The following is a 25,724-nucleotide window of genomic DNA, read 5'->3' as shown; positions in this document are numbered from 1 at the left end:
TCTTTTCTTTTTTTTTTTTAGCCAAGGGCCTATTTAATACTTTAAGATTTAATTAAATTTAGATTAGCGCATAACAAGGACTAACTGTTCTTTCCCTAAACCCCGACTAGACAAGTAACTTTGATTAGTTGCTTCCTCCGTTTCACAAAGAATAATCTAGACTTGATACAAAATTTAAGAAAATAAAGAAGAATTTTGAATTTTATGATCTTAAATTAAAGTTATGTCAAATGTATAAAATCGTTTTTTAATCTTGTGACCTTGAACATGACAAGTGAAAAGCTGAAATTAAAAAATTACCAAAAAAGAAAAAAATCATTCTTTTTTAAACATATTAAAAACGAAAGGAGGTTATTTTTTTTTAAACACAGAGAGTATATTTTATAACTTTTGTGTTTATTCTTGGTGATATATGACTCAACATTAAGGGTGTACATGGCATGGTACAATATTATATTTGAAAGTTTTGATATCATAACATTATACCATTCCGATACTAATTAGTTAATTCGGTATGGTTTGTATATTGATATTCGATTCGGTATGCTATGGTATGATAATCGATAATCATAATTTGTTTAATTTTGATTAACATATACTCGTATAGTAGAGCATTATACATGTAGAAATATATATGCAAAATAAAGTACAAAATTTCATTTTGTAAATCAATTACAAGTCAAATACATTTCAATCAAAATAGAGTAGTCAAAGTATCAACTTCTAAACATTTAGTTTATGATATATATATATATATATATATATATATATATATATATATATATATATATGACATTCTGTATTTTGATATATTATTCCTAAATATCAAATAAATATTGTACCGAATACCAAGAAAAATGTATACCATATATCATAAACCAAAATCACGGTATTAAAATTTTTGATACGATATGATAATTTTCTATACATACCACATCATGTCCACCCCTACTCAACATATGTCACAAGGGCTGATTTATTTTACTATCTATATTTCTTTTACTAATTGCTTAGATGTATTTGTTTTTAAGTTGAATGTTAGTTGAAAATAGTTTTTCTATCACCAAAAATGTTAGAGTTAGGAAACACCATTATCCCCTAATCTCCTTTATAAAATTATACTAAGTATGTTATTATTGTTATTTTTAGTCCTCGAGATATATGACTCAACATATATATTTAATGTTCAATTAAGCAAAATGTTTGGCTTTGCTCTTCATTTGTAGGAATTGTGTTATATTTGACTATTTATATATTACTACTATAGGTTAAAACAGTTGCCTACTCCATCCTCATTAATGCCTTCATGGTAAACCTTTGAAACCCTTTGCAAGCTAGAGAAGGGGAACTATCGATTTGTTTATATTGGTAATGAAATATCTGAGTAGACGACTGTATTTTTGATTGATCCGGGTGAAATCATAAGTTAAAATTTCTAAATTTATTATTTTTAACCTATCAATAAAAATTTATAAATTCATACGAACATATTATTATAACTTATAACTTTAGATTTATTTTTGTTATTTTAATTTAAACGTGAATGTTTAAAAAGTTTTCCTTTTATCTTGACAGAAAATTGTTTAAAATAAATCAATTTAAACCGGATCTAAAAACTTTCTTAAAATAACCTTTTAAGCCCAAGTCACAATCATCTTTTTATATGTGGGCCTTGATTTGATATCTGAACAATCTTGATGGACCTCATATCTAATGGGGAACGCATTTCTCGTGTTCGAAATCTGTATTATTGGAGTTTTACTATAACAATATTTCCAATCAAAGCCATACGATGACAAATCTCCTTGGCACAAACAATTAAAAGTTGTCATAATACGGAGCGATAAATCACATGCTATGAAAATAATAAATATGAGTCAAAATTATATTTGCACTATTCGAAATAAGCTCATATGTCGCTTCAGTAGTAAAAATATCGTATTAAGGTATTTGGTTTAAAACATAGACGGTAAGGGTAATTTTAATTAAAAAATAAACAAATGATAAATATGATCTATTTCAAATAGTTCAAGTACATCTTTGATCGTATTAAAATACTTAAAGTGTTATCAGAAAATAGTACTGCCATTTATTATCTTAAGGGGTCTTTTGGTAGGGTGCATTAGAATTAATAGTCCATGGATTATGTAAGGTATTATTTAGTAACATGTTTGGTAGGTATTTGCGTCTAGGTTTAACTAATCCATATATTAGTTATACCTCCAACATGGTATTATAGGATGTATTACTAATACCTTTCATTTGGAGGTATTAGTAATACATAAGAATATAATATCATGGGATAAGCTATGTAAAGACAAAAACATCCTCAAATCATTTTAATTATTTTGTATATTTTCTTGATTTTATGATTATAGTTGTACTAGTAAGTTTATTTAAATAAGCTAGCTTACAAATTATTTAGTGAGAGTTGTTTGTTACTAATAAATCCAATACAAATTTAAAATGTGAGTTGTATATTTGTATATGAAGTTAGTGATCTAAATTGGATGTGTGTGTGTACATATATATATATATATATATATATATATATATATATATATATATGCTTGGTTTCTAATTATTTGTATTTTAAACAATTTAAAAGATTAAATACATATTAAAACTAAAACTTGCAATTTTATGTGTACATATAGATGGTTTATTCAATTTTACCGTTGTTGACCGTCTTTTCGATTTTAAAAGTAGATGATTTATCTTTTTTTTAATTGAAAAATGACCCTTTGTGAGTGATCAATTTATTAAGATGACAATTATTTATCCTCAAATAATTCAAATGAAAAATATAACAAACAAGACAACTAAATTGTTCTTCCCATAACTAGTTAGAAGGTTATAAAAAATAATATTGTCCGATAATTATCTACCTCGATTCAATTACATAATAATTCAAGGGTATAATTGGAAAGAAACTTTTTGTAGAGCTATAATCCAAATACAAGATGAGGTGGAAAAAAATGAACCAAACACTTGGTAAAAATAAAAGCTGTCTTACTAATCTCTGCACTACTTATCTCTGCCTTACTAATCCCTATATTACTAATTCATGCGTTATGAATCTTTGTACCAAACGACCCGTAAGTATATGTCATGTCCCAATATTAATTGTTCAAGTAAAACTAGAAATAGTTTCAAGATTGGTGGGTTTTATTTGGATAAATTTCTACTTTACACGATTATGTAGTGAGGACTTTAATCTATAATTATACTAAAAATAATTTGTCCAGTTGGTCTTCAACAAAAACGTACTAGTATAATTATACTCTGCAAGTAAAAGTGAGTCTAATTAAGTGTGCAAATTAGAAGACACGTATAAATTAATTTTGGAAGTTATCATGATTATTACTCATTTCCTTTTATATTAGTTAATCATTTTTTTAAACATATTAAGAAATCATGAATAAGGAGATAATTTTACTAATTCATTTCTTTAAGATTTTTCTGAAAATTTTATAAGAAAATGTGTTACTTTAAAAAATAATGAATTACAATGATAATATAAAAAAAAATTTAATTAATATTCTATTGATTTAATAAGATAAACAACTAATAATCATAACAATTTTTTTTTAATAAGATGAATAATAACTAATATAAGAAGGATGAAGTAGTACTTTGAAAATAGACATCAAACTTAGTTGCTACTATAACTGTAGCATTATTATGTGTACTTTTTGGCACTTATTGCAACTTGGTAATGTAGTGAGTTAAATCAAGTACGATTTAAGCATATTAGTAGATTTAAAGTAAAAATTCAATAGATTTTAAATTTAAATTGTTAATAACTTTTATAAAATTAATTTTTTAAAGTTTTCAATTGATAATATAATTATTTTTATTTTAAATTATTTTTCATGAAATATAGTACATTAAATATGTCAAAAATTTTTTAATAATTTCTTCATATTTCATGAAATGTTTATTTTTTCTACAGATAGTATTTAATATTTGTTAAAAAAATAATAACTAATAACCTATTATTATTAGAAATGAGACCCTTTAAATTTGAAAGCCTAAAACATATTTTTTTTAATACTGTCGAGTCATCCCTGATTAAAACAAATGAGGCATAGCAAGTATCGAGACTTGTCATTTTGAGGAAATTTTTTATCATGCATATGATAAGCTAACTTATATTTGTATGAGATATTATTTGATTTATAAGTGGATATTGTTAGGATCCATCTGCTAGTATCTTTTAAGTCCCCGCCACATTTTTTGTCATTTATTTTGGCTTTATGCCTCATTGAATGTATTTTTTTCCTACTTTTTTGTAATAAATATTTTTCTTTCTTAGTTTATATTGTTTTTTCAATAATTTTTCTGATTATTATATAGTTTTTAAGTTTATTCTGTTTTTACTTTTTTGCTATTCGTTATTTCCTTTTTACGTAGTAAATAATTTTTTATGATTATTATATAGATTTTTAGTTTATTCTGTTAATCTTTTTTTTTGTCTATTCGTTGTTATTTATTTATATGATGTAGTAAATAGTTGTTTACATTTTATTTTCAGTTTATAAAGTCAAGATATAAGTAATTTGTTTTAGTCCTAAGAATAATTTTTTTGAAAAGGTATAAATAAAATTTGTAAAGTCAAAATTATATTTTTTTATAGTTTCTTAAGAAACGTATAAAGAAAGTAAATAAATAAAATATTTATTAAATTTATCTAGCTTGAATTTTAAGAATAAAAATTACTGTATAAATTCACGGAAAGAAATATATATTTACGTAGGTATTTATGAATTTTTCATTTTTGAATTTCATGAAAATAGTATCAAAGCTTATAATTGTTTTCAAGAGTAATTAATGATTTAAGTGCTATTGAAAACATGAAATCATTGAGAGAAGAATAAAGGCATAATACATAAATACATTCTTTAACTTAATTTTTTTTTTACATTTATATTCTTTAATTTTGAGTGTGCACAAATAGACAATTAAATTTGTATAAAGTTGAACAAGTAGACACATGTATCATACGTGTCACAATACATGTAGGACAGAAATTTCCATGTAGGATGTTTGTGTCTATTTCTTCAATTTTATACAAATGTAAGTATCTACTTGTGCACATCTAAAATTGAAAGATATAATTATGAAATGAGGCCAAGTTAAAGGGCATATTTATTTATGCATTAATTTATGTATTATGCCAAGAATAAATGAACAAATTAAATTTTATACCTTCTTTGTTTTTCATATTTAATAGTCTACTTTTTTATTTTACAAATTTCTTTAAGAAATCATAAGTAAAATAATAGTGTTGCTAATTTGGACCATTTTTTTTTGACATTATAAACTTTATATAAACTTTGAAGAGAAATTAATTATTATAATTAAGAAAATATATATAATTTGTAAATTAACAAAGAATATTATACAACTATTTTTAGCAATTTAAGTAATTGATATCAAAATGGAAAAATAATATCAAAATGTAGAAGCAGAATGAATCAAGCAAGGATTTTTGGATTTCTTGACAAAATGAAGAAATGAAAAATAATAATCTTCTATTTCTTTCAATGTTTTGTCACCATTGTGCTATCCAAGGTACACTACATACACCTTTGTTTCTTCATTACATGAAACAAAGCTACCAATTGGATGAATAATGATTGATTTTTCTTTGTGTCCAGTATGAGTGGATCTCAAAGGGATTTTATAGTCATATTCCTAAGTACTACAAAAATACTTTGAGAAAAAAAGCTTTATAACCAAAGTCACAATCATATATTTATATGTGCGCCTTTATTTGATAATTGGATAACTAGAATGGGCCTGGGCTATACCAAAGTCACAAACATCTTTTTTATAAGAGCAACTTTCACATATAGCAAACAAAATATTCATATCTGTATGCTATAACAAACTTTACATAATTGCGTTTTATAGCAAACATAAAACTGTATAATTTGCTATACATATACAATTGTATAATTCGCTGGCCTAAATTGTATAATTCGCTGGCCTATTTCACTGCAATTGTATAATTTGTTTTGCATATAGTTGAATCGAATTAAAATGTATATATATTGCATAATTATAAGTGTATAGCAAGAAGATATATGTTTTTCTCACTTTATACAAAAACAGAAACACAATATATACACTTCTGTTGTATAAAGCTAGAGAAAATTGTATTTCACTGCAATTGTATAATACGCAATTGTATAATTCGTTGGCCTTTTTCTCTACAATATTTGAAGTAAAATGTTTGTAAATTGTATAATTAAGTGTGTAACACGAAGATATACATTTTTGCATATGTATATACAATTTTCTCTCGCTTTATACAAAACAGAAACAGAATTATACACTTCTGTGTATAAAGCGAGAGAGGCGAGCAAGATTTTTGGGAGAGAGACGCTGGCAAATTTTAGCTAATGTTTGCTATGGAGCACAATTAAATCAAACCCTAGCTATTCCATTTAATTTAGGTTATTAGTTTGCTATTATATACAATTTTCCCTTTTTATAAAGCAATTTACGAAAAACTATATCTATAAATATGTTACTTATTAGAAAGGACTATACATTAAGTCAATTTCTAGCTGCATGTTGTATTAATTTATTTTTTTATTGTTATTATTATTATTTATACAATGCACTAAATAAGGTACGACATGTTACCATAACTTTCGAGTACCAACCATTTATTATGTTCCTAAATAACTGATATTTCCATTATTAAATTACCAACTAATAATTACATATTGTATGCGAATATGATTGATTCATATAATACAAAAGATTGTATTTATATTCCTAATACAATATATTCACTAAATATTAATCATAAAGGTATTCATAATATTTTGAACATAAAAGTTTATTCATGTCTTTTTTCGTTGTATTTTTGCATATGTTTTTATTTTTTGTTTACTTATACACGAATACAGTTGTAATTACAATAACTAAATAAGAAAAATGTATTACTTGTACAATTAGCATATGAATACTTTGAATTCAAATTGGTGTTTCTATTTATAAAACTTAAAGTATTAATGTATCAAGGATACAAGTATTTATAAAAATTTAATGTATTAATATATCAAACAGGTAAAGTAGTACAATTTTTAAAATATGAATACAACAACTTGAAAAATGGATACACTATTGTTAACAAAAATAACACACCAATATACTATAATATGATACGCTGTCATTAAATAAGAAAATGAAAAAAAAACAATAGAATGTGCATGTATCAAATTGTGTAAGTATGTGACTATATAAAAAATTAAAAAACCAACAAAACGTTGATCTATTTTTTGTAAAGTTTTCTATAATACTTGAGACTTGACGCTAATTTAGGTATTTGTTTATAAAAATATAGTATTGATGTATCCAATTATACTAGTATTGCCTAATCAAATTGGATAAATTACTTATATATCCAAATATATTTGTATTCACAAATCACTATTTTATTAATATTACAATTCAACTATCTATTTATATAAGTATTATTAAATATAAACATTTGACATTTGATTGAACCACAAATATAAGTATAATGAATTGAACCACAAAAATCACTCCTACAATCATACAAAAGGATCTTGAATTGGAAGAAATTGAAGAAAATATAAAAAAAAATATGTAATATAAGGATATTGATGAAAGAGAAGGTATGAATACATAATTAATTATGAGTTTAATAATAATTTTTCTAGTTATTATTTATTTATATTAAATATAAAAAAATTAATTATTGATATATAATTAAATTTGCTATTTATTGTATAGTTACAGTCATATAACATAAAGAAAGTTAAACTATAACTATATTGTAACGACCTGTTTAGTCGTTTTGAGCAGCAGATTTTAATTCTGGAAAAGCTGTCTTGGTCGACGGACCCCACGACGGACCGTCGTAGGCACGACGGACTGTCGAGGGTGTCTCGTTCCAAAATACTTAGAATTCTGAAAATTGGGTACTGAAATCGACTCTCTAAACTTCGTGACGAAGTGGCAGGACGGGCCGTCACAGGTATGACGGGCCGTCACAGACTCTTCAGTAAATTTCAGTCTCTGAACTCTGTGACGGAAGCAGCAGGACGGACCGTCGCAGTCATGACGGCCCGTCACAGACTGCGTAATCCCAGGCTGAGTCGGATTTCTTTAAATGTTTTTAAGGGGCGTTTTGGACCAGTCCTGCTTATACTTATAAAGTTGCTGGTTGAATATTAATAATCCAATTTCTTGAGGGTTACAGGAGATAGCCTTAAATTAATTAGTGGGTTATTTTTTCATCTTTTATACTTAATTATATGTTAATTAGGGTAAAAGAAAGAGGGTTTGAATAAGAAAAATAAAAAGAACAAGGAGAGGGAAAGAGTATCGATCGATCGAGAGAGGAACGAAGGGGAAAACGAAAAGGCTTGGGAAATTGCTTGCTTGATCACGAACCTTCGGTGGAGGTAGGTTATGATTTTTATACTATTCGTAGTTAACTCTTAATAGCGAATGATATGTGTTGGGTTGTATTGTAAAGTCTTCTATATGCTTAATTGTATGCTTGCATGAATGTGATTATATAATTGTGATGAAATAAGCATGATGAAGCTATTGAATCCTAAATCTTGAAAACCCCTTGTTAATGATGATGCCTTGGTATAAAAGAAGGCTTGATGAACTAAAGTAATGAGATTGATAATGCCTCGGTATAAAAGAAGGCTTGATTAATTAATAGAATGAGATTAGTGGAGTGGGTGTCACGAACCGACACGTAGAATTAGGAGATCGGGTGTCACGAACCGACACGTAGAATTAGGGGATCGGGTGTCACGAACCGAGACGTAGAATTAGGGGATCGGGTGTCACGAACCGACACGTAGAATTAGGGGATCGGATGTCACGAACCGACACGTAGAATTAGGGGATCGGGTGTCACGAACCGACACGTAGAACTAGGGGAGCGGAGTGTCACGTACCGACACAAGAATAAAGGTGATGAATCTTGAAAGATGTTAATATACTCAATCTAATGAACCTAATTCCCAAATGAGTATGGTATTGAGGCTTGAGTCCTCATGTGTGAACTTGGCGGTACTTATTAACGATCATAGTACTTGTTGTTGCTACATGTTGAGTAATGTAGTTGATTTTATATTATTACTTGATATATATTGTTTTCTATTTTGAGTTGGCCGATGATATCTACTTAGTACTCGTGTTTTGTACTGACCCCTATTTGTATGTTTCTTTTTGTTAAATTGTGGAGTGCAGCAAACGTGCCGTCGTCTTCAACTCAACCGCAACTCTAGCCAGTCTTCATTACACCGGATTTCAGGGTGAGCTAATGCTTCTAGCTTGGATTGGATCTTCCTCTTCATGTCTTGATGCCTTGAACTTCCGGCATGGACTAGCTTTTTACTTATTTTAGCTTCTTCGATGCTCTTAGATTAGTAATTTGAGGATAGATGTTCTTGTGATGATGACTTCCAGATTTTGGGGATAATAATAGTTGTCGAGTTTTTAGAAGTTATTTAATTGATTTCCATTAATGAGTTTAAGTCTTCCGCATTACATTGTGTTATTATATTCGAAATGTTGGGTTTTGTATTGATTGGTTCGCTCACATAGGAGGGTAAGTGTGGGTGCCAGTCGCGGCTCGATTTGGGTCGTGACAATTATTTAAATGTATATTAGAATTTGACATATTACGTAGTTTTTCCCTTTTTATATGTGCGCCTGCCTTTATTTGATATCTGGACAACTGGAAAGGGCCTAAATGGTTGAAATTTCTGTCGAGCGTGAAATCTGCATTCGAGTTTGGTTATAACCATTTTTATTTATTTTTTGAGAAAATTCATAAATATGTTATTTACTAGAAATGACTACACTTTATGTCAATTTATTATTGCATGCTGTATTAATTTTTTTTATTTTATTGTTATTATTATTATTTATATGTATACAATGCACTAAATAAGGTATGATATGTTACCATAACTTCCAAGTACCAACCATTTATTATGTTCCTAAATAACTGAAATTTCCATTATTAAATTACCAACTAATAATTATATATTGTATGCAAATATGATTGATTCATATAATACAAAAGGTTGTATTTATATTCCTAATACAATATATTCACTAAATATTAATCATAAAGGTATTCATAATATTTTGAACATAAAAGTTTATTCATGTCTTTTTTCGTTGTATTTTTGCATATGTTTTTATTTTTTATTTATTTATACACTAATACAATTGTAATTACAATAACTAAATAAGAAAAATGTATTACTTGTACAATTAGCATATGAAGACTTTGAATTCAAATTGGTGTTTCTATTTATAAAACTTAAAGTATTAATGTATCAAGGATACAAGTATTTATAAAAATTTAATGTATTAATATATCAAACAAGGTAAAGTAGTACAATTTTAGAATATGAATACAACAATTTGAAAAATGGATACACTATTGTTAACCCAAAAAAAACACCAATATAAAATGAAAAAAAAAAAACAATAGAATGTGCATGTATCAAATTGTGTAAGTATGTGACTATATAAAAAATTAAAAAACCAACAAAACGTTGATCTATTTTTTGTAAAGTTTTCTATAATACTTGAGACTTGACGTTAATTTAGGTATTTATTTATAAAAATATAGTACTGATGTATCCAACTATACTAGTATTGCCTAATCAAATTGGATAAATTACTTATGTATTTAGATATATTTGTATTCACAAATCACTATTTTATTAATATTACAATTCAACTATCTATTTATATAAGTATTATTAAATATAAACATTTGACATTTGATTGAACCACAAATATAAGTATGAATATAAGTATAATGAATTGAACCACAAAAATCACTCCTACAATCATACAAAAGGATCTTGAATTGGAAGAAATTGAAAAAAATATAAAAAAAAATATGTAATATAAGGATATTGATGAAAGAGAAGGTATGAATACATAATTAATTATGAGTTTAATAATAATTTTCCTATTTATTATTTATTTATATTAAATATAAAAAGTTGATTATTGATATATAATTATATTTGCTATTTATTGTATAGTTACAGTCATATAACATGAAAAAATTAAACTATAATTATATTATTTAAATGTATATTAAAATTTGACATATTACGTAGTTTTTCCCTTTTTATATTTGCGCCTGCCTTTATTTGATATCTGAACAACTGGAAAAGGCCTAAATGGTTGAAATTTCTGTCGAGCGTGAAATCTGCATTCGAGTTTGGTTATAACCATTTTTATTTATTTTTTGAGAAAATTCATAAATATTAAAGAAATTAAATATAATTAAGCTTCATAGCTATGGTTTATTTAATTATGTGTTATAGTTATAATTTCGTTTGTTATATATATCTCCGTTTATAGATTTTGTTTACAATATACAAACAATTCTTTATTTATACAGTTAGAAATTTTTCAAAGTTTTGTTTGTATATTTCGCTTGCCGTAAGAATTTTTCAAAACTTTATTTGTATATTTTATTCGTCAATATACAAATTAAACGTATCAACAAATTGTATACAAATAGCTAGGGTAAGTATATACATAATTTAGATCTACAATTAAGAACCGAATTATAAAAAATCTTGATTTATACAACTAGAAACAAAATAGCAAAATTTAAGAACAAAAATATCCAAATTGTAGCTATGGAACGTAATATACTATTATTGTTTGTCATTTCACGTAATATTCCTTCTTCTTCTTCTTTTTTGATAATTTATAAAAATCTAGTGTATTTGGGCTAATTACATCATATCCCGAATGATTCTCCAATTATAAAAATCTCAGATTTTCATTGTTGTTGGATACATTTCTTGGTTGTCTAATACATTAAAAATGATACATTACTTAATGAGAGAAATGCATCAGAGAGAGGATAGAGATATATCCGAGAGGGACATAAATAAATCAAAATTTAACCACAAACTTATCATCAGAGAAACCTCGAAAGTCAAAAATCAAAATTTGTTATACTTAAAACTCTTGCTCCTAACGCAAAACGAGGTAGAAATTCAAAATCACCCCCCTCTAGACTATTGTCGTAAATCAACAAAAAAAAAAATCACTGTTTTCTTTCTCCTTGCTTATGTAACTAGAATTGATTTCTTTAAAGACCAATTAAAAAAAGAAAGAAAAAAAAAAGACTAAATACCCAATATATATAAAATTTAACAATAACGGTCAACATCATGGAAACCTAATCCAATTTATTCAAATCCAATAAGATTTTTTGGTTTCTTATTATGAAACATACATCATACACAATTATTACATTAAATAATATTCGTGTAACACGTTGAAATTTTACTGATCATCATAGTACACATTATTGGCCCTCACCAAATGACGAATATCCATTGGATAAGAATCAGACGGTAGAAGAGCTCTGTAAGCTCTACTCGTAGCTATATTATTTCCAATTTCAGTGGGATGGAAATTATCATAAAAAAAATGTGTAGCCCTAAACAGACATGGAGATTTTCCTGGAATACATTGTCCTTCAGGCATAGTTTTAGAAATTTGACAGCATGGATTATTCAATAGAGTTATAGCTGCAAAATGAAAACAAACAGTAGTCCGCTTCGATTAGCCAATTAAAATTTATTTATTTGACCAGCTTATAAGGTTAGTAAAAACACTTACCAATCGCTGATGAGATGCTATACATGTTTATGTATATGAATTTTGCATCTGGGAAATTAGTATTGAGATCATCAACAAGAGCTTTTAAGTTTTTGTTGAATAATTGAACTGCTTTATTTGTTGAATCCACACAAAAAATTGTGCTGTGTTGGTTCAATTGATCTGGAATGCAACCTATTTGAGGTAGTCCAAAAAGTGCTATTTTCCTTGCTCCATCTGAATACAATTCCTATGGTACAAACAAAACTAGTAAAATATATTAAAGAAATATGTTTCGTACGAAGAAAAATATTTTTCACCGAACCTTTAATTGTTGGGAGTACTGCTGAATGAGAAGTGTTGCATACTGACTTGGTGAGTACAAATGACTTGATTGGTATACATCTGGCATTAGAAAATTATTGATGTAGTCATTGCTGCCTATTCCAACAATGAAAAGACATTTATTTAAGTGATTTTTGGCTGAAGTTGCATTTCCTAGCAAATCAGCAATACGAGAAATTGTGACTTTATGATTCTCCAATTGTTTGCCCAAGTAAATCCGATAACCCTGAAAATTAATTGTATATATAAATCTATCAGTAAGTATCAGATGATTTTATTTTTATTTTAATATATAGTAGTGGTTGATATAAAATATACAATAAAAAGTAAATCGTACGTACGACTATTGATTAATTAACTATTTAACTACACTTATAGGAGGGGGTGTCAATTGTCATGATCTAATTTTGTACTAATTAAACTATTAGAAAGTTTAATAATATTATATTCTAATCTTGAACCTTGTTTTATTTAAATGCACGACAGAGGAATGATTAACTAATCATAGAATAATATATGTATTTCATCTATTTGCTTTTATTTTGTCGAATTTTGTTTTGACCCTACCTTAAAATAAATTAAACAATTTGGTACGAGTATAGTTTACTGATGTTTAAACGTGATAAGTTCAAATAAAAATAATTTTTTTAATATAATAAACTAAGTAAAGGTGAAAAAAGAAAGTATCATATAATACTTTGTCATTCATGACTTTTTAGCTCCAATAATGCAATATGTAAAGTACTTTGACGTGATTAAGCATTTTGCTGATTAGACAAATCAATATATATGGAGAAAAGTCTACTAGTATTAAGTGTCCTTGAGTAATTAGTTGGTTTATAATGTTAGATATCATATTATTGCTTCTCTAAGATTATTAATAAGAATAAAATATTATATATGCAACTTATAAACATTTCAAATATTTAACTTGACGTGTTTAGAATTTTTGAACTCACAATTTATAGGATTTTGGATTACCAACAAATTATATGTATGTCTACTATAAGCGTAAGATTCGATACTACTATTTGATTCTATAAATTATATGTATGTCTACTGCAAGCGTAAGAATCGATACTACTATTTGATTCTATCGAACTTACTCATTATACTAAAAATAAATATCACATAAAAATTACACTATACTTACAAGATGACTTCCCGTATCGTTTCGAATTCCAGCTGAACCAGATGCATAATTCACACCTTCCAAAATCTCATCACCCGTTGCGCTTGCAAAAGATGGTATGTAGTGATCAAAATCAAGGTGTTCAGCTATATTTAACAAAATAAAACATAAGTTAAAGGATATAAAAAATAATTAAGTTAAAACTAATCAAATTGCTATGCTAAACAAGACAAATAATAAAAGGAATAAGGCACAAGTATTTCCTACACTATGATCGAAACCTCAGAGACACACATTAATTAAACTAAGATCCTATTACCTCTGAACTTTTTTTTAAAAATTTTTGTACACCTATAGTCTTACGTGACACACTCCGTAACTCCACGCAATTGAGACGCGTGAGAGATATAAACCAAAAAGGTTCACACAATTTTTTTTTTTAAAAAAGTTCAGGGGTAATATGACCTTAGTTTAATTTGTTAAAGTGTGTCTGTAATTTCGATGGATACTTATATATTTTCTCGATACATTAATGAAATAATAATCACACGCTTCAACGAAACGTAAATCATAAAGCGGCAAAGAAAAAGTGAGAAAGAGAAAGAGACCTAGGAAGTCAGCTATATTTCGGCCATTGGTGAATCGGCCAGTCGGACCATCCGGGAAATCAACTCCATAAGGTGGATAATTAGCCCTAGCCGCGGTGTCAAGGTCATTATTATTGCCATTATCAAGTAACGAATCCCCAAAAATGAAATAGCAAGGTACTTCCGGTGCACCTTCAACTAAGTTCAAAACTAAATATAACACAATACTAAATATAATTGTAACATAGCACGCCATTGAGAGAATTAAATTCAAGAAGAAGATGAAAAATATAATTGAGAAATTATTACTCAATTATAATGGTGTTGAATATTATGGTGAAGGTTGCATTAAAATATATAGGAAGAGGCTTTTATTGTTGAATATTTAATTTCATCATTATTTGTGGGGTAGCATATGGGGCAATTGACAAGATTTTGTTTGATACTTATTTTTTTTTTCAAAAAAGGTGATCATGAGGAGTGAGAGAATTTTGTATTGTACATATACAGGCCACAAATTTTTTTGTGATCACTGGCTTTGTATTACCAATGTTACCAATATAAAAATCGTAAAAATTTAAATGTTTGTGTCTAGATTCATGTTCTTTTAGTTATTCTAGGTGCTTATATTATCCAATATATTTTATATTCAAGATGTAAAAATATTTCATAGGTGTTAGAGTTGTTTTTGACGAGAGTAAAGTGAGTCCGAAGCCTAAAGGGTAAAAAATGTTAACAAAAATTCTAAAACGGTAAATGAAAATTCTTTTTAATTAAAAGGGCAAAATCGCTCGCGAAGTAGCGATTGTGTCATTGGAAAAAGCAAAATCGCTGCTATAACCGTATAACAGCGATTTTGTTAAATTTGATTTTTTTTAAAAAAAAAAAATTAAAACAAAATCCAATTTATTTTTTATAACTTTTTTAAGTAAACGACATAACCTTAAATTATTTTTATTTTTTTCTTCTTTTATTTTAAAAAAGTTTAAATAAAAAAATTTTAAAAATTAAATCGCTGCAATTTTTAATTAATTTTTTTAATTTATTTTTAAAAGTTAAATCACTAAAAGAAATTGATTTAAAATCGCTGTCCTGGCAGCGATTTAATTTTTTTACAAAAATAAAAAATTTTAATTAAAAATCACTACCTTGACAACTATTTGATTTACAAAAATAAAGAAAAATTGATTTAAACTTTTTTTATAAAAAAAAAAAGTAAAAAATATTAATTAAAAAAAAATTAAACATAAGTTGCTGCCTCAGCAGCAACATATAAAAAAAAGTATTACAAAAAGATTTTTATTTTGAAAGTCGCTCCCGATGGAGCGATTTTGTTTTTATTTATTTTTTTTTAAAAAAAAGGGAATTTAACAAATCTCTTTTATAGCAGTGATTTTACTTTTTTCAGTGGACAAAATCGTTACTTCGCAAGCAATTTTGCCCTTTTGGTTAAAAAAAATTTATATACCATTTTGGAATTTTTGTTAACATTTTTTACCCTTTAGACTCCAGACTCAAAGTAAAGTTTCAAATATTATTAGCTTAACGGAGGAAATTTCAAAAATAACGAATATATAGATTGTTATATATATACACACGCGCGATCGTCTGTTTGAATAATGTTACAAACTAAACAAAAGAAGATCTGCGAAGACACAAAAAAATATTTTTTAATTCGTTTGTTTGAATAATTTCACTAAAAAATGGAAGAAGATCTGCAGGTATAAAAAGTAGAAAAAGTTCTTAATCATGTGTGTGATAATTAATTTTTCTAGAAATCTATCTGGTCTTCTTTAAGCATTAAGCACTAGTACTACAAGCTAATTAATAAGTGGGGTACTTATTCATTGGGCTGCTATAATGATTGAGGCTAATAATGTGGCTGATTTTTTAACAACTAAGCTTTTCCACGTGAAAAATGATTATTTTTTTTTCCTGTTTATCTTTTTATAGTTATTTTTAATTACTTAATTATTTTCATTAATTAAGAAATGTCAAACATTTTTATCTATTATGTCCTCAACTAATTATTCTGAAAAAAGATTGTTTTTTGAAAATTTTAAATTTTTAACTCACCTACTTCATAATTAATAGAAATAAAATGATAAATATATTATGTCAATCATTATTTTCTTAATAGATATGTCAATTTAAAAGTAAACAAGTATTTAAAAATAGAAAGAAATACTATATAGATGGCAACGCCATAGCATTAGAAAATAATATACTCTCTTCGACTTAGTTTCTGTGACACGTTGTTTCTTTGTCTTCTAGTTCACTTTCAAAAAATATTATTTGAAAATAAATTTTGAAAAATCAAATTTCGAATTTAAGTTTTATCCTTTATAAAAATAATTTAAAGTTATATAAATAGTCGAGCAATAATTTAGGATATAAAATTTTCTTTTAACTGAAGCGATTCATTTAAATAAACAATGCCCAAATTGACAAGACAGACCCTGAAGTCGCCGGAAAAAGAAAACTAAAGGAAACATACCGTCGTTAAGAAAGTTTCCGATTAAGAAAAGTTTTGACTAAGTCAAGTCAAACCTTTTAGTAATTAGAAAACTAAGACTGTGTTCTGGATTAATCTAAAAGTTGATCAAACTTAAATTGACACTCCAGCTAGCTTTTGGTGAGTTTCCTTGTATATCGGAGAACTCCCCTTTCTTTCAATTTAGGGTGTTATGGGTCATGTCTCAACATCTATGTTGAATTATAAAAGCTTCATAGATAGACGGTTAATGAATCTCTCGGTACTTTCTTTACCTTTTAGATGTTTTGCAAATGAATTAATATTGCATTGAGTTTTGTTTTCAAATAGTATCAGTTGAGCATTTAATAATTTTAATGATTTACTTTTGTTTTAAGCCCTTAAATGCTTGAGTCAGTCAGATTAAGGATTCGCTTGGGACCAATAATTGTTCTCGAATATCGATCACGTCTAGGGTGTAGGATCGAACCGTGACACTTAATTTGTCTAATGGACTTTAGTTTGAATCAAACATATTTTAAATAAGGTAAAACTCTTTGTATATAATTCTTTGAGATGCTTTTTTTAGACATTTTAAACTCAAACTAATTAGGTTATCAAATTAAATTTTAAAATAGATTGCCATAACTTTGAGTATTTTTCAAAAGGTAACAATTTCTACAATATTTATGATTTAGATCTATTTTATAATTATAAGTAATACAATATATTATACAAGTAAAAAATGATACCCTAATAAGAATATTTAATCAAGTAAAATCTTCATTGTATTTTAAGCACTTCTAGAATAGTTTGTTAGTTTAGGTAAAAATTAACTCAACTGAAAATGTTTTTAAAATTATAATCAATAAGAACTTATCTAAAATTTAAACATTTGTGGTGTTATAAAATACACAATAATTTATATATGTCTATCCAAGTCTTATTGGACAACTTTCTTTTATGGAAAGAACTTGAAAGCACACAAATAAGAAACTAGAAACCATACAGAGAAAAAAGTGTAGACCACAAAAAAAACATACTAGAAAATAAATTTTAGGGAAAGAACATGAAAGCACACAAATAAGAAATCATGACACGAAAAGAATAAAGATAGACTATAACGAACTTACATTACAAAATTATAGACAATATACTACGTACAATCATATAATAATAAAGAAATTCTAAAATGAAAATTAAAAAACATATACAACTAAAGACTTATATCACAAAATCATATAACGAAAAGAATTACTATATACTTATATCACAAGAACATAGACAATAAGTATACTACACTAGTAAAGATTAATAAAAATATGAAGATGAGTCTTTACATTAGAAAGGAATTTGTGTATAAGAGACTTGCAAGACTCTGGTTGTACGTCAACCGCCACCGGCGCTGTGAGACTGGTGGAGGTATCAACCACTTCGGGATTGAGCCAAAACCTGGATAGTTTTAATTTGATTTTGATTTGCGACGTTTTAGCCTTCTATTGTGAATTGTGTGCCTAAGAATCATCATTCGAAATCTATTGCAGGCGTCTTTACTAAAAAACTCTTTCCTGAACAAGACATATTATTCTTTTCTTTGAACCACGAAATTATCATACTTAAGAAAAATGAGGAATCGGCTTAGAATAAAGAATAACTTTCAGGCAACCAAATCATGAAGTCGGAGGAAAAATAAGGAAACATATCGACATAAAAAAAGTTTTGAATTTAAAAACTTAAGTCAATTTATTTTTTTTAAAATAGTAGAACTTTTTTAAAATTTTAAAATTTTAATGACTTATTTTAGAAATACTTTTCAATATGACTTATTAAAAAAGTGCTTTTGGAAAAAAAATTCTTTGTGGTAAGCTAATTCATTTGAAACTATTTTGATAAATAAATCGTGTTTAACTATATTTTTAAAAAAGTATTTTTGAGAATTAAATTGCAAAAGCCTAATTCATCAGTGGTCACTTAAAATTGACATTATTTTTTTACTTAGACACCTTAATTGTATCTTTTTCATTTTAGACACCTTATATCATATCAGTATATCTATTTGACAATTTTCGCTAATATGTCATAGTGATTATATCACAGCCACTTCTAACGTGTGAAGAACTTATTTAATTAATTTTTATTTTATTTTTTCTTCTTCTTCCCTAAATTTTAATCACCATCTCCCGAAACTTAAACTCCTTTCATGGAGAAGTAGATTCAATAGGGCTAATTAGTTAAAACAAAAAGAGCTAAAATTATAATAGATCAAATTATAATTAATTTGATTATGAAAAAAATATTAAACCGGCAGTGAAAACAACGAAGGAAGATTGAACGAAATGAATCTTGCGTGAATAAAGAACGGACCATAAACTCGAAAAGAAGAATTTAAATGAGAAGATGATTTGGATGGGTTCGGGTGGTGGGGAAAATGATTTGGTGGAGGAGGAGTTGGGATCGGGTGGTGGGGAAGATGATTCGGGTGGGGGATGGGCGGCCGAGGGGTTGGGGATCCGAGGGTGGGGGTGTTGGAGAAGATAATTTAGGTGTGGGTTGTGTATTAACTTTTTTTGAATTATTTGTATTTAAAATTTGACACATTTCATTGACGGATTGACCCTTTATTTTCTATTCAAAATTTATTATTTAATAAATATGTCACATATCTTCATTTAATTTATCAGTTTGATACATTATCAGCGTGTGTGTTACACATGCCTTACATGCTTATTCATTTGGTTGATTGTCAAAAAATGTCGAAAAATAACATAGTGGGGCATTGTATAAGGTGTCTAAAATGAAAAAAAAAATCTATTTTAGATGTATAAGTAACAATTGGTACCAACTTTAGGTGGCCACCGATGAGTTAGGCCAATTATAAAAGAAACTATAATTATAAAAAAGAAACTATTTTAAATATCTATTGCAAAATTTCTAATTATAATTTTATTTTAATTGATAAAATGTACATATTCAAACATGAAATTATACAATATAGAAATAACTTACCTTCTAACCAACTATCATACGAGCTATGTAAGAGTTTTTCACCCGATATGTATATGAGTTAACTTTTCTAAAAATTATATCCAATTTTATAAATTATTGATCTTGAATTTTTGACCACCATTTAATTGAGAAACTTCCAAAGTCAAGAATCAAAATCTGTTACACCTAAAATCTTGCTCACGAGGCAAAACGAGGTTTGAAAATTCGAAACCATCCGCCTCCAAACTATTCTCGTAAACCACTCAAAATTTTTACTGTTTTCTTCCTCTTTGCCTGATGTAACTAGAATATTCTTTAAAGATCAATCAAAATATAATTCAATTTATTGAAATTCAATAAAATATAACCACTAGATTTGATTTCTTATTGTAAAGCATACATCGTACACAAATATTACATTAACTACTATCTGTGTAATACGTTGAAATTTACTGATCATCATAGTACAAATTGTTGGCCCTCACCAAGCTAAGAATATCTATTGAATAAGAATCAGACGGTAGAATAGCTCCGTAAGCTCTATTTCTAGGAAAATTTTTAGTATGGTAGAGGTGCAACAAACAAAAGTATTATTCAATTATATTCAAGCTTAAAATAGTATACTTATCAAAATCAAATTTATCTACTGTTTTTTTGGAGTTTGAAGTAGAGGAGTCAAAATGGATTGGTCCAACCCAACTCTAACGGGCTAGAGAGTTAAATGAGTTGGGCGGACTGACTCTTTTAATTAAAGGGCCAATAAAATAGCGGTCCAATCCAGTCCTAAGCGGGCCATGGGTTGGGACGGGTGGACCCTTCAACCAAAAAATAAACAATATTTATCTCTTAGAAAGAGTATCGAATGTTGATGTCTATGAACACAACATCAATTCATACAAAAATTTATTTGTAAATCACACACTTCGATGAATACTTACAAAAATACATTTATGAATCACACACTTTGATGAATACTTAAAAAAAATACATAATAGCCAAAGTAAGATTTAGCGGATAAATGTTGATCATTCCATCAATGCTCCCACAAAAAACTACCTTGGTTAAAAGATTTTCAGCAACACAAGACAGATAAATACTTGACAAATCTAAAACTCTAAATATTATGACTCATTAATTAATGTTTTACAACTCTGCTTCTACTTCCACCATCGATCACATTTGAATCAACATGTGATATTATTTCCTTCAGAAGTTCATCTTCATCTACAATTCACCCTGCAAGATGATATTTCAACATAATTAATTTTTTATTTTTCAAAATATTTATTCATAAAATCTTTACAAATAAAACACTATTAAAAATAGATATAAAAATATTTTAAAAAATTAATAGCCCACGGGCTGGTCTTAGAGGCTTGGGGGTTGGACCTACGAGGCCAACGAGCTAAATAGGACGGGCTAAAAAGCCTCGTTCATAAATGGGCTAAATAAATTAAGCCCCACCCCCTTATTTTAAGGGTTGAGTTGGGCTGATTTCGCGGGCCATGCCCATTTTGACGGCTCTACTTTGAAAGGATTCCAAATCTGGTTGGACTTCTATTTAAAGTTAAAGGTTGTTGAATCATTGAATATAATTAATTGTGAAGGAAAATCAATGGAACATCATTTTTGAAGTAGAAGAATTTCACATTTTTCGCATCTCAATTTCAAAATTTGAGAACTTAAGTTTGTAGGTTACCCATGATAAACTTCGTTTGAAATTTTTTTTTGTACTTAAATTTAGGTTTACTTACTAATTTGGGTATGTATTTAAAGGAAAAGTAAATTCACCGTGAGAGGATTTTACCTTTAAAGAAGCTTGAAGAACACTCTATGTGAGAATTAAGGTTTTATTTCTTAGTTTAATGGTGTTCTTTTTTGTGGGGCACGTTCAAAATCGAATCGAAACTGATAATTCGAATCGAAAAAAAGTTATTGGGTTATTTTGTTAGCGGGTTAACCAATAACAAATTAAATAGTTATATATATATACCATTTTGTGTATAAATTCTCTTACTTATACTTTGGTTTCCCACTTTTATTTTTGGTTATCTCAAATGCTTGGTTATTCTACAACGTAAAACTGTTTGTTTTTTGAGTAAAATGTAACTTGTGAACTCATGTGCATGATTTATTTGGTTTATCACCTTGTTTCTTAATAATTTTTAATATTTTTTTTGTATGTCAAAACCGTTAAATCGATAACCGAACCGTTAATGATCAAAACTGATAAAAAAATACCTGATAAACAAATATCTTGACGGTTCGTTAACGGTTTAACATATCTACAAATCGATAACCAATAAGTGAAACCGATAAACTTTAAAATCGAACCGAATCGATCGTAGCCCTAGGGGCAGTTATGGGTTTATTTGGTGGATCCAAATTTGGATTGGAATTTGATTAGTTTCGGTGAATTCTAAACACACTAATAAAATCATGCCACGTAATAAATGATACATGTAATAATATTTTAAAATGTGTCCGATCATACAAATAAGGGCATTTCAGGGCTCATACGTACGAAGGGTATATCTTGTAGCCAAATGTGGGAACAAATTAGAAAAATCCCAAAATAGGCAGATCATAAGTTCAACTTATTACACGTATATATTCAATCAACTAGCGAAACACCTGAGTTCATTACTCATCATACACAACATTGTTCGTCCTGATCAAGTGATGAATATCCATAGGATAAGCATCAGACGGTAGAAGAGCATTATAAGCTCTGCTAGTCGCGATTCTATTGGCAATCTCTGTTGGATGAAAATTATCATAGAAAAGATAAATCCCTCTAAGAAAGCATGGAGTTTCTCCAGGAACACATTGTCCTTCAGGCATCGTTTCCAAAACGTTACAGCATGGACGAGTAAACACGCTAAGTGGATCTGAAATATGAACAAGTAAAAAATAAATTATGTCACAGAATATGTCATTAGAGGAAAAAATAATGTTTGAGTACCATACCGATGATTGATGAAATGCTGTACATGTTTATATAGGTGAACTTCGCGTCTGGAAAATTAGTATTGAGATCACCTACAAGAGACTTTAGCTTGCTGTTAAATTGTTGAATCGCGTTATTTGTTGAGCTCACACATCTACGTGTATCGTGTTTTTGTAACTCTGCTGGAATGCAGCCTATTTGGCCTAGTCCAAATAAGGCAACTTTCCTTGCTCCATCTTCATACAAAGTCTAATCAAAGAGTATAAGTAGAAAAAAAAGTATTATTTCTAAACTTTAGACTGTAATTTAAAATTATTGGTAAATGGATTGGAGTTGTAACGTACCCTCAAATGTTGTGAATATTGATCAATCAAGGCAGTTGCATATTGTGTTGGTGTATATAAATGACTTGAGGGATATATTTCAGGCATCAAGTAATTGTTGATGTAGTCATTGCTGCCTATTCCAACTATGAATAAGCATTTATTCAAGTGCTTTTGAGCTGAAGTTGTATTCCCCACCAGATTAGCTATACGCGAAATTGTTGTTTGATGATTCTCCAATTGTCTGCCCAAGTAAATCCGATCACCCTGGAAAAACGAAGAAGTTACTTATATTTTTCTCATTTACGAGACATTTTTTTGCATTGGATGAGTGAAATGTAGCATATGTATAACACACTACACTTACAAGATGACTTCCACTGTCGTTGCGAATTCCAGCTGAACCAGATGCATAATTTACACCTTCCAAGATCTCGCTATCTTTTACACTTGCAAAAGGGGGAATGTAGTGATCAAATCCCAAGTATTCCGCTGCAAACATGGAGAAAATCGAGTCAATTATATGTGTATAACGGAGATGAGTTTTGGATCTAAATCAATCCAGAAAGCTAGGCTGATCATTAGGTATGATTTGACTAAGATCAACTAGCTGTGTATGGAGATTACGCTATAAGAAAACTGTGATTTACATGAGGATTTTCCTGGGAATTAGTATGAAAATTTGCAGGAAAATAAGTTTTCTGCGAATTGTCATATTAATCCCCATGTAATTCACAATTTTCTTATAGTGTTACAACATTCAACTCATTCGCAATATGTGAGACATCTATGGTCTCCCGGCTCACTAAACATCTGGTGCGTGGACAGTATAATACGTGGTGATTACCATATTAAGAAAATAAAAACTCAACTCAAAAGCAGAATTGCATGTTCAAGATTATATAATTAAATAGGAAATCAAAAGAAATGAAGATTTTTAGAAACAAGCTAATTAAGTAGTTGAGACTTTGAGACCTAGGAAGTCAGCCGTGTTACGGCCGTTGGTGAAACGGCCGGTCGGACGACCACCCTGGAAGTCCACCCCGTAAGGTGGGTAATTAGCCTTTGCCGTTGTGTTAAGTTCATTGTTGTTTCCATTATCAAGTAACGAATCTCCAAATATGAAGTAACATGGTACTTGTGGTGCACCTTCAACAAATGTTTTTAAGTTCAAAACTATAAATATTGTGGCAAATATCTTGCCATAACAAGCCATTTCAGGAGAATGAGAAAGAAAAATATATATTGGATTTTATGGAAGAAAAGAATTTTGGAAGTGATTGACGATATGGAAGGTGAAAGAGAAACTATATAAAGAAGCAAACAAGGAGTATATAATATAATTAAGATGCTAAATATTTAGACTAATATTTTTCAAAGCTATGTTTAGAACAAATCATTCAAACCCTACAAACATAAAAAGAGGAAATTTTCAATTTGTACGTGCTTAGCACCACTTTCAATGAATTTCCACATGGTTAAAGAATTTGCGAAAAGCAATCACACGTATGAATACAATAAGCTCATGCAATAATTCAATATATATATAAATTATTTTCCCCAGATTATAGGTTTACTTTCGTTTTTAGTCAGTAACACATTTCTATATTATTTTCTCTGTTTTTAATTACTTGTTCACTTTTCCTTTTTTAGTTATTACTAATTTACTTGTCAATTTTGATAAATCAAAAAAGAAAAAAATATTTTTACTTATTAAATTCTCAATTACTTTGAAAAAAGTACTACTTATAAATCTTAATTAGAAATGGAGTAAGTAACAATTTCTCTTAAAAGTTAAAACTCGTCCAAATCAAACAACTCACATATATAAATATTATATACCAAGAAAAGTCAACTCTAGCTATATTAACACATGATAAAGCGTTTCTACGAAGTTGATAATGCAACTTTAGCTTAATTTTTTTTCACTTTTGGGAAGGATTTTTATGTTACTACTATAAGCTAATATTCATCGCGATGCATGCAATATTAAAAAACAAAACAAAATCTAACCCATCACGCGCTCCTCTATATTGTTTACTTTCTTAGTCCATTTTCTAATGTTCATTATACTAAAAATATATGTCCAGTTTGAAATACATAGAACTAATTTATCATTTACATTTTATTAATAAATAATATTCATTTTCCAAAATATTATAATAAACTTCTCATTTATTAATTACATTTTTTTAAGGGATATATTATCAAGTTACATCTAAACAAGTAAAAAATAAACGAAAAGATAACTTTGAAGGATTAA

At 27.8% G+C, this 25,724-nt stretch overlaps 2 protein-coding genes across 2 annotated transcripts; both read right to left on the bottom strand.

Annotated features, from left to right (window-relative positions):
* Positions 1-12,231: 12,231 nt before the first annotated feature.
* On the bottom strand, positions 12,232-15,205 carry LOC101263269 (GDSL esterase/lipase At4g18970). The gene is made up of 5 exons (XM_026029110.2): positions 14,752-15,205; positions 14,165-14,289; positions 12,992-13,237; positions 12,688-12,916; positions 12,232-12,596 (listed from the first exon to the last, which is right to left on the bottom strand). The coding sequence occupies exons 1-5, from the start codon at positions 14,984-14,986 to the stop codon at positions 12,349-12,351; spliced, it is 1,083 nt and encodes a 360-aa protein (XP_025884895.2). The 5' UTR covers positions 14,987-15,205; the 3' UTR covers positions 12,232-12,348.
* A 7,430-nt stretch (positions 15,206-22,635) lies between these two features.
* LOC138341792 (GDSL esterase/lipase At1g29670-like) lies at positions 22,636-25,000 on the bottom strand. The gene is made up of 5 exons (XM_069293565.1): positions 24,437-25,000; positions 23,829-23,953; positions 23,483-23,728; positions 23,159-23,387; positions 22,636-23,079 (listed from the first exon to the last, which is right to left on the bottom strand). Exons 1-5 carry the CDS (start codon positions 24,675-24,677, stop codon positions 22,832-22,834), a joined length of 1,089 nt encoding a protein of 362 aa, XP_069149666.1. The 5' UTR covers positions 24,678-25,000; the 3' UTR covers positions 22,636-22,831.
* Between the last annotated feature and the right edge of the window lie 724 nt (positions 25,001-25,724).

This window comes from Solanum lycopersicum, chromosome 2 (assembly GCF_036512215.1).
Source record: "Solanum lycopersicum chromosome 2, SLM_r2.1".
Taxonomy (NCBI): Eukaryota; Viridiplantae; Streptophyta; class Magnoliopsida; order Solanales; family Solanaceae; genus Solanum; species Solanum lycopersicum.
Note: the sequence above shows the minus strand (reverse complement) of the source record. Positions and strands in the feature narration are given on the sequence as shown.

Bases quoted from the DNA above. Each gene is read 5' to 3' on its own strand.
- LOC101263269 (XM_026029110.2), bottom strand. From the start codon at position 14,986: ATGGCGTGCTATGTTACAATTATATTTAGTATTGTGTTATATTTAGTT. The intron at 14,290-14,751 runs GTCTCTTTCTCT...TGTTAAATATAG, and splicing joins AAATATAGCTGACTTCCTAG to CTGAACACCTTGATTTTGAT. The intron at 12,917-12,991 runs GTTCGGTGAAAA...TTTGTACCATAG, and splicing joins AGTACTCCCAACAATTAAAG to GAATTGTATTCAGATGGAGC.
- LOC138341792 (XM_069293565.1), bottom strand. From the start codon at position 24,677: ATGGCTTGTTATGGCAAGATATTTGCCACAATATTTATAGTTTTGAAC. The intron at 23,729-23,828 runs GTAAGTGTAGTG...TCGTTTTTCCAG, and splicing joins ACGACAGTGGAAGTCATCTT to GGTGATCGGATTTACTTGGG. The intron at 23,080-23,158 runs GTATGGTACTCA...TTCATATTTCAG, and splicing joins CAGCATTTCATCAATCATCG to ATCCACTTAGCGTGTTTACT.